The following is an 8,694-nucleotide window of genomic DNA, read 5'->3' as shown; positions in this document are numbered from 1 at the left end:
ATAATTTAATTTGAAGTGACAATTTGTTTGTGTAGAATCTCTGATCATGAATATGATGTTACAGTTTGCAATTTGTTGTGGAAAATGTGTCTATCCATACCCAAACGTACCCCTATACTAACCAGAGTGGTTTGGCGGGAGACAACATACAGGCTAGGGACACTCCATTTCCAGGTAACAGGTGCGCAAGAGATCGAGAGGGACGTTTCAGTAAACACTTTAGGATGGGGGGGGGGGCATTTCCTCGTTATGAAAGAGACCCTACATCAGCGAGGTTAGAGGTAAGGAAATACAAACTATGTAACATCGGAAGAAGTGTAGACTAACGAGATAACAATAGTGGAATTCAACATTTACGAATTGATGATAGACATGCGTAGCAATGACAACTTTGACAACTTGGTGACTGCACATCGCATGAGCGATACCTTTTATTCATAGGTGGTACTGCAAGTCAACTACCATACATTATGTGTTTTTTTGTGTGTCTGCAAAAGTGTTTTGAGGCTAGCAGACTTAATTTTGTGTACTTTTAAACAATTGCAATCCGTATTGAGGGTGTTGACATTCCATTTGTGTAGTCGTTGTGTTATTTATATCCCGTTCCTTTGATAATCTACTTATTATCTTGTTGCCCCGCTCGCTGCACCTTGACAATCACTGTGTGTATTGATGCATGAATTAATGAATAGATGATTAAAAAGTCAAAGTTGGACAAAAGTCTTTATTGGTTAAAAAGTATTTCACAAACATGTGAAACTTTCAAGTAGAAGGTAAAAGTAACGACCTATTTTTCAGGGTTGAACCGCTCTGAGGCTTTCAGGCACATCCCGTCATTCTTTGTCGCACTTTTCATCTCTTGAAAACTTTTCTCGTTCGTCCATTTTTGGGAATTCGGAAGCTGATAAAACGTGAAAGATAGCAAGGAATAGCTCTGATCTTCTTTTGGCAGCCATGTAAATTACCACCGTATTACTTGCATTCCAATCTATACAATATCATCTATTCATTTTCTTCTATCCCTCTCTTCTGTTTGAGCCGTTTTTGTTGTTTTGTTCTCATGTATCTTTTGTCTGTATTCTTTTATATTGTAATTCGTTATGTGGATCTTCTGTGCTTCATGTTGCGTTAGCAACTTAGTAGGTAAGAAGTTACTATTCTTTCCGAGCGATACCACTGAAGTTTCGTAGCCAGTGGCGAACCTCGTCCAAATGGTAGCCCTCCGGCCCAAGGCCTCCCCTGTAGGCCACTCTACCGTCTAGTATCACAAACAGACGGTCAGGATAACAGGCGTAGGTCTTAGCCACGGCGTTGTCCATGGTGTCAACTACAATGGGGCAAGGGGTGTGGTCATCGTAACGCTGCAGTTTTCTGGCAGCCGCTAGGCGTTCCTGGAGAGAACGATGTTGAGGGATGTCGATGTTGTTTTTTAGAGCCCAACCACTGGGTGGATGCGCCTCAGCCAGGTAAACCTGCAGCAAAAATAAAGAGAAAATAAAAGAGGCAGATGAACGACGAAAATCTGTCGATGATATCCAAATCTTCATAAGATTTTATCTACCCTTAAGAAATTAATTCGAAATCATATTTGCGGAAGAGGGCAAAGGAGACTTGACAGCTATGATAGGATTGAATACCAGACTAAGTATATAATTCCCATGATGTCATGACAACTCAACACGCTATTTCCGTAAAGCACTTATATATCAACAAGTTTTCCGCCAGTCTTCTGATCCTCCTCAAGTTGGAATGACCAGAACCTATGTCACGTGACCTGAGTGCGTGTAACTGAATAAGATAAAAGCGATGGATGAATGGACGGATAGATTGATGGACGGACGGATGGATGGATGGATGAATTGAACGTGCCTGGCGTAACTTTAATTACCGTGAGGAAATCTGCAGTTTGCTCAAAGTCCGCCGCGAGGCGCTTGAAGTCGGCCAGCTTGGCCAGGAACGGCGGTCAGGAGCAGCTGCCACAGTTCAACACCAGCGGACGGCCTGACGGGATAGGGAGAAATATTCATATGATAATATTCATATGCAATTATATTGTAATATAGATATTCAATTATCAAAGGTATTTGATTAAAACCTCGCACTTTTTCTCTAAAGGTAGACACGCGAGGATATACACAGCAGAGCCCTGATCTCCAAAGACAAAACCTAGCTAGGTTTAGAAACACCACGATGTCGCTTCTTATCCAGTTACTGAATAACTGATCTCGATAATTTGCTTAAATTCAATGTACAGTGTACATATATCAAATCATAGCTTAATTGCGAAGAGCTTACAATAGGCGAGGTTAAATCGCAAGAGCCTGGAGCGGCTGCCATTTGGCGCTATAAACTCAGGTGACCTCAATACGACAGCATTTGCCCCAGGTGCGAATATAGGACATATTGTGTATTCCAGTAGTGAATAGACGACATTTTCTCTACACATACACACCAATTACAATATCAAGTCCATACCTGCATTTTCAAATTCTAAAAGATGACGTGAAGTCCCCGTTTCCAGTTCGATGACGTCACACAAGGGCGCGCGGGACCCGACCCTGACGGCGCTTGTGACGTCATGCCACACCGCCCAACACACGTCCAAATAAGCTGTGAAACTCAGAAAGGTGTCTGGATAAAACAAACAGAAGTAAACAATAGTACAAGTCGTTATATAGCTTCTGTTAAGAGATACGTTAGTGCAAATGATCTGAACGTCTACCAAGTTCAAATATACGTTCATATAACGACTTTAACTATCTTGTAGGCAGACAAACCAGATAATGTATGGCAAAAGGCTATCCTCGCTGGATGTGGTAGAATGATATACAGCAAAAACTGTGCGTCGATAAAGGTTAGAAAAGTGTGTGTATATACACACGCACAAATCAAACAAAGCAACGTTGAACTACGGTCACACATTGAGGAACATTGTATTCATTAATCATATACTGGTAACTGTCATTTTTGCATGACATCTGTTACATATATTTCCATAACATTACAGAGAGTTAAGTTCGTTTACCACTCAACAGCTCTCAATGTTTGTATAACTGTAAATTCTAGCGTGACATAATACCTGCATAGTCGGCAAACTCGAGCGGAGTTAAGTTCGGTTACCACTCAACAGCTCTCAATGCTTGTATAACTGTAAATTCTAGCGTGACATAATACCTGCATAGTCGTCAAACTGGAGTTGACTGTCCCAGAACTGGGTAGCCTTGGCAACTTTAACCAGAATCTGTCGCTGCTTTGCTGGAGAAATGACGCCAAGGATGCGCAGAAAGATCACCTGAAACGTCCAGCTTACAAGAAACCACGTATACGAGAAGAGCGTTCGACAGAATCCTGGCGCGGCCATGTTTGTCGCAAACTGTATCAAGGTCACCGATAACTAAAAACACGTACGCATTTAAAGGTTAAGTGTTGAGTCAGGGTTCGTTCTTCACACCTGTAAGAGTCACCGGAAGGTTCCAGCTAAGACGACACAGTTACTTGAGCACGTCTTTAAGGCGGCATGTTGCTTAAGGAGGCTGTCTGCCGTAGGTGAAGTGACACTTGGCCCAGTTAACGTGCTCCTTGGTTAATGTTAGGTAACCTGCGCACATTGTCCTCGAGGGGAGTGGCGACCTTGACCAATGTTTATTCTCGGCGAGAGTCACATATATGGGGCAGCAGGAAAGTTTGCATACGCCAAAAATAACGTACATTGAACTTTTAAAGAATGCATTATTCTGGACTAACGATGTTTTGTAACCTTTATATTAATCACTTGACTGATAAGAATTATCTGGTTGTAGAATTATAAGGAATTCAGACATTTCGCTTAAGTTTTTAGTGTAGCAGTAAATGACATCACCTAATTGATAAAGTAAGGGTGTATTTCTTCACTTTATACACGTGTGGAGTTTATTTCAATCTTCTTCTTATCTTATTGTTTGTCCACTTACAACGGATATTGTTTTATTAAGAATTCCAAAATTAGATATTCAGAAACGGTACAGTCTGATTTTGCCTAGGTTATGACTTATGTTTGAATTTACGTAAGTCTATTTAAAAAAAACTCTGCAATGATTAATGGACAATCCCGATTCATGCCCAATTCAATAGCAGTGTTACCCCAGATAGAAGGTGTCATCGCCCGCCCGGTCATTCACCTTTGCCCCGCTGTACTGTTCGAAGGTGTGAAGAGCGTTGAGGTTGACGCAATGTACAGAATTAAGATCGTGACGTAACCATGAGCGATTGGTTTATAGGTAACTATGATTCGATTAAATGATTCTGTTACATTACTAACAATATTCTTTATTGCATATTCATGTCCAGTGGTCACATGACCAAACTTGGTCTATGAATGTAAAACGACATTTCTGAAAACAAACGAGCAATGATGTAATTCATAGCATGGATTATCGACAATAGTTTTGCATATGATACAATAAACAAGATTTTGGTAAAAAAAATGTATTATTACTGTGTATCGATGTATATTTCTCTGCTTAGAAAACGTTATGTTTTATCATAGAATGATAAATCGCTTTGTGTCTGGGATGTATCTTAATCGAGTAACGTTACATAATAAATACCATTGGTGAATGAATGTTGCCTTTCTTTATCCTTTTTTTCATAATGATGATAAAATTGCAGCATGTTCATTCTAATAGAATTTAATGCTTAACGTTATGCAAAATTATTTGATACAAACAGATATTCACAAAGATGATAGTCCTGTTTTTTGCAATACAAAGTATAACAGGATCACTAGCTGCGGTGGTATATGAGGCATTGCGTGCGTATACCTGATGATGATCATGACTTGGTGAGGTAGGCAGCACCGCCAATAATATTGTTATTATAGATGCAGAGTTCTGTCCCTGTGAAACTTAGTGCTCCAGTAGACGAGAGGGTGGAGAAGGAATTGCACACCCCTCCTTCGCCATAAAAAGTTGTGTGCAGGTCAGGCAAACAGGTAAAATGCTTGTCTGCCTGCTCATCTGTCGAATCGACAGGAGAATCCAAATAGATGCAGACTAAAAATATTGACCTGAAATATTCTATCGCTACTTACCATTAACTGTCATAACTCATCTCTGTAATGCATTCACACGGTGCTGTAATACACCGCATGACTATGACTGACTGACTGTTATGTATTATATCGGCCCAGCCGTCCTACGCTGTTTTTATCTAGATAATCAGGTCAAGAATTCAAGCTACCTTTGACCTTATTGACCTCACGGCAAGCCGAGGCATGCCTCCGTGTTTTCATCGTATAATTTGACGTTTATACCTGAAACTGCGACATATACTTCTATTTCACGGTATTTCCATGTTTGCGATACTTGACAGAAGACGTTTATGCATTTTGTGCCAGATATGATAGAAAACGGCATCATCAGCAGCATTTGTTTCTGACGGTTCCTCACGGGAACGCCCCCCTCCCCATTAGCTGGCTGCCTTTCGCATGACAACATTCTACTACGAATTAACTAATGACATGACACTGATTTTAGCGGAAAGAGACGATGTTATTTTGAAAAATGTCCACTGAGGATTGTCAGGCGGATCAGGAGACAGAAGATACAAAATTTGAGGAGGATTCTGAAAGAGGTGAGTGAGAATTTGAAAGGTTTGTCACTTTGTGTGATGAGTTATGCCAAATTGTTATGTTTTAGCAAATCATTAAGAGAATAAGCCCTCGGTAAAATAAAAGATGGGAGAATATACAAATGAATATGATGATTTTCATTAAACTAGAGAAACGAGTAAAGCAATGAACTCTAAATGCAAAACATTTTTAATTGTGAACCAAACAATGGTTTAATACTAGTTATGTCGTGAATGATGTTAATATGATGATAATAATGTTGAACACGATGAACGTGGGCTTCCAAAGAAGAAGAAGAAGAAGAAGAAGAAGAAGAAGTCTTTAATATATATAGCAATTGTCATTCATAGCTTCAATTTTGTTATTTTCAAATCATCCTTTGCTACATTTAGTTTTAAAGTACGTGTATGAGGTCTGAGTATCTAGTAGAGTAGTAGAGTTCTTCAGGCACAGGTAGGAACTCCAGTTCCAGTTTAGGCCGCTCTCTCGTTCTCAAGACACTGACATCCCAGGTAACCGCGGATCATCCAGGGCTCTAAAGTTTCACACTGTGTTTCTTCATGTGGTTGTCTAGTCTTTCCTTAAAGCAGTTTACACTTGGAGATGTCACCACCGGCTCTGGTAGATTGTTCCACCATGAGGCAACCCTGATGCAGAAGAAATCACAGTGACCTTCTGTTACTTTTCGATGCTTTTTAGTAGAGTAGATTTGATCTGTCTAGCGTGTGAATCAGCAAAACCCTTTTAAAGATTTATCTGAGATTAACTTCCCAACCCTTGCCCCCGTGCTCCAGTGTGGTGTGTGGGTGACCGGTGTCAGGCTCCCTGCTCCTACGATGACGGGTATTACGACGCCATCATTCGGTCCATTCAGACAACTCCAGCTAAAACGCCTCGAGTCACCGTGAAGTTCTGTGGGTTTGACTCAGATGAGAACGAGGATGTACCTGTGGCAGAGCTTAAGAAGTTATCCAGGAGGGAGAAACCTCAAGCGTGTACTCCTGAGAGAAATGGTAAGGGCGCTTCTTATGTTTTGATCCTTGGTATAACTCCGATAATCCAGAAAATCATTGTACTTGTAAATGTCGATGAAGGTTAGACATCCAAGTAATAAGATACGCCAAAAGCAGTTACTCAAGTTTGTTTTTGCAAAATCATATCCAGTTGCTTGAGTAACTGCTTTTTGGCGTATTGTACTTGTATGTTTTGGAACCCTCCCTTCTGACTTATGAATAAAGTAGAGTGCAGTAGAGTTAAGTTCAGCATAATATTCAGTACTGAACTGTTAAGTACAAAAGAATAGAGCAGAGTAGAGCACAATTACTGTTAGCCTGGGTACCAGCCCGCTGTGCTATAGTCGCCTATCTTTTCATCCCGGGATACAACTTGCCCCACGGCAAACACAATTAGAGCGCCCTGCACTAGGGAGGCACAGAAAAGGTATAAAAGGAGGACTGATCCGATCTCCGTCATTCTTGAAAAAGACGAATAAAGTCAAAACCAGTAGAGTACCATCATCTCTGAGCTGTCATTTTCCAAAGCTACAAATGATATCTCTTGCGGTATAGTTATCAGAGACCAGGTGCCAATTAGCTCTGGGTGCCAATACGGCAATAGGGATCAGGTGCCAACTCTGGGCTCATGACATGAAAAGGCCATAGTTTAGCTCAAAAGGGCTATAGTTTAGAGCGAGGGCTGAATTACTAATAAAATGGTTTTTTCCACAGTGGAAGGTCCCGCTGGTGACGTCAGCATGTTCAGCCCTTTACAGGGAGATGAAGCCAGGAAACATCTGGGGTAAGTATTTCAGGCAATCATTGATTAGACTTTGTAAGTCCTGCTGCAGCAAGTTCTGTGAATATCCTGTCTGTTATAACTGGTTACCTGTAGTGTCTGTCTCAGGCATGAATGGGTGGTCTTCTTCTGGGTGGATGCTACGAGGGCCAATACAGCATGCCACGCTCTTCTGTCTATTGCTTACTAATCCTTGCTCCCAACTCCTCTAAGTCCCGCAAAAATTTTCTTATGGTCATTTTTTGTCTCACTTCTTTTTATTGTCGAAGGTGTGGTCTTCATGGGAAGTAAAATGTATATCTACACCCTGTAGCTATGTTTAGTTCAGTAGTAGTTCTGCCCCTGGACCAAGACTAACGTTAGTTTGAACCCCGGTTGTTGTCCTCTACTCATCCTCTACTTTAAATGTAATGCACAACTTTTCAACATTGTTCTTCCTCTCACTCATCAGTGCCAAGTTTGCCAAGTTTGAAGACTCAGATGAAGAGATGACTTCCCCTCCACTGTGGCCTGTCGCCACACAGAAGTACAAACCTCTAAAACTCGGAAACAGGAAGAGAAGCAAACCTGCAGTACCGGGATCATCTGGCAGGGGGCAGGACAGGAGTCCCTGTCTCTCCTCATCAAGGTGAGTCAGATGGTGTAGCAATGTGCATTATAACTTAAGTTCAATGGTTAGCAATGTTGATACTACAAAGTATTCAATGTTTCTTTCGGCTTAAAATGTCGATATGTTAGTGTTTGAATTTTAAGCTTATTTTTCACTGTAGGCCTTGTAAGCATATGCTTGTTTGTGACATTTCTAACCTGTTTTTGTTGATAACTGGATTTTTTATCAGCTCGTCTCACCTTTCCAGCCCCAGAGAGAACAGGGAAGAAGGAGACAGTACCAAGACTGGTGATCACAGCTTCTGGATAGAAGGTACATCTATTTTCAAACACATGGAGCTTAAAACATCATTCATTTATTCATTTATTTGATCTCAAGACAGTTATTTGATTTCCAAGGGCACCCAGTATACACAAAATAGGACATGTTGCATTCAGTCTGGCGGAGACAAAAGTGGACGATAATCCCTCATCCCTCTCCTTCCACGCTTTTTAGTAAAAGTTGGTAGCAGAAGGATGAGCATGTGTGTGACTGTCAAAGTAAAATCAAATTTGTGGGTTGTATTCTTTATTTAGACCATTTTCATCATTGTCGTCATCACTGTATATCAGTATGAGTTGAGGCAGACTGTCATTTAGACCATACAACATATGTAAGGAAACGTTGGGGCTATATTCTTACA

The 8,694-nt window shown here is 40.8% G+C and overlaps 2 protein-coding genes across 2 annotated transcripts; one reads left to right on the top strand and one right to left on the bottom strand.

Moving 5' to 3' along the window:
• Window positions 1-710: 710 nt before the first annotated feature.
• Window positions 711-4,009, bottom strand: LOC118432103 (type I iodothyronine deiodinase-like). The gene is made up of 4 exons (XM_035843626.1): window positions 3,175-4,009; window positions 2,476-2,631; window positions 1,889-2,001; window positions 711-1,472 (listed from the first exon to the last, which is right to left on the bottom strand). Exons 1-4 carry the CDS (start codon window positions 3,359-3,361, stop codon window positions 1,155-1,157), a joined length of 774 nt encoding a protein of 257 aa, XP_035699519.1. The 5' UTR covers window positions 3,362-4,009; the 3' UTR covers window positions 711-1,154.
• Window positions 4,010-5,216: 1,207 nt separating this feature from the next.
• Window positions 5,217-8,628, top strand: LOC118431617. The gene is made up of 6 exons (XM_035842859.1): window positions 5,217-5,610; window positions 6,403-6,621; window positions 7,336-7,405; window positions 7,854-8,030; window positions 8,242-8,324; window positions 8,624-8,628. The coding sequence occupies exons 1-6, from the start codon at window positions 5,541-5,543 to the stop codon at window positions 8,626-8,628; spliced, it is 624 nt and encodes a 207-aa protein (XP_035698752.1). The 5' UTR covers window positions 5,217-5,540.
• Window positions 8,629-8,694: the final 66 nt, after the last annotated feature.

Source organism: Branchiostoma floridae, chromosome 15 (genome assembly GCF_000003815.2).
Source record: "Branchiostoma floridae strain S238N-H82 chromosome 15, Bfl_VNyyK, whole genome shotgun sequence".
In the NCBI taxonomy this organism is placed as follows: Eukaryota; Metazoa; Chordata; class Leptocardii; order Amphioxiformes; family Branchiostomatidae; genus Branchiostoma; species Branchiostoma floridae.
Note: the sequence above shows the minus strand (reverse complement) of the source record. Positions and strands in the feature narration are given on the sequence as shown.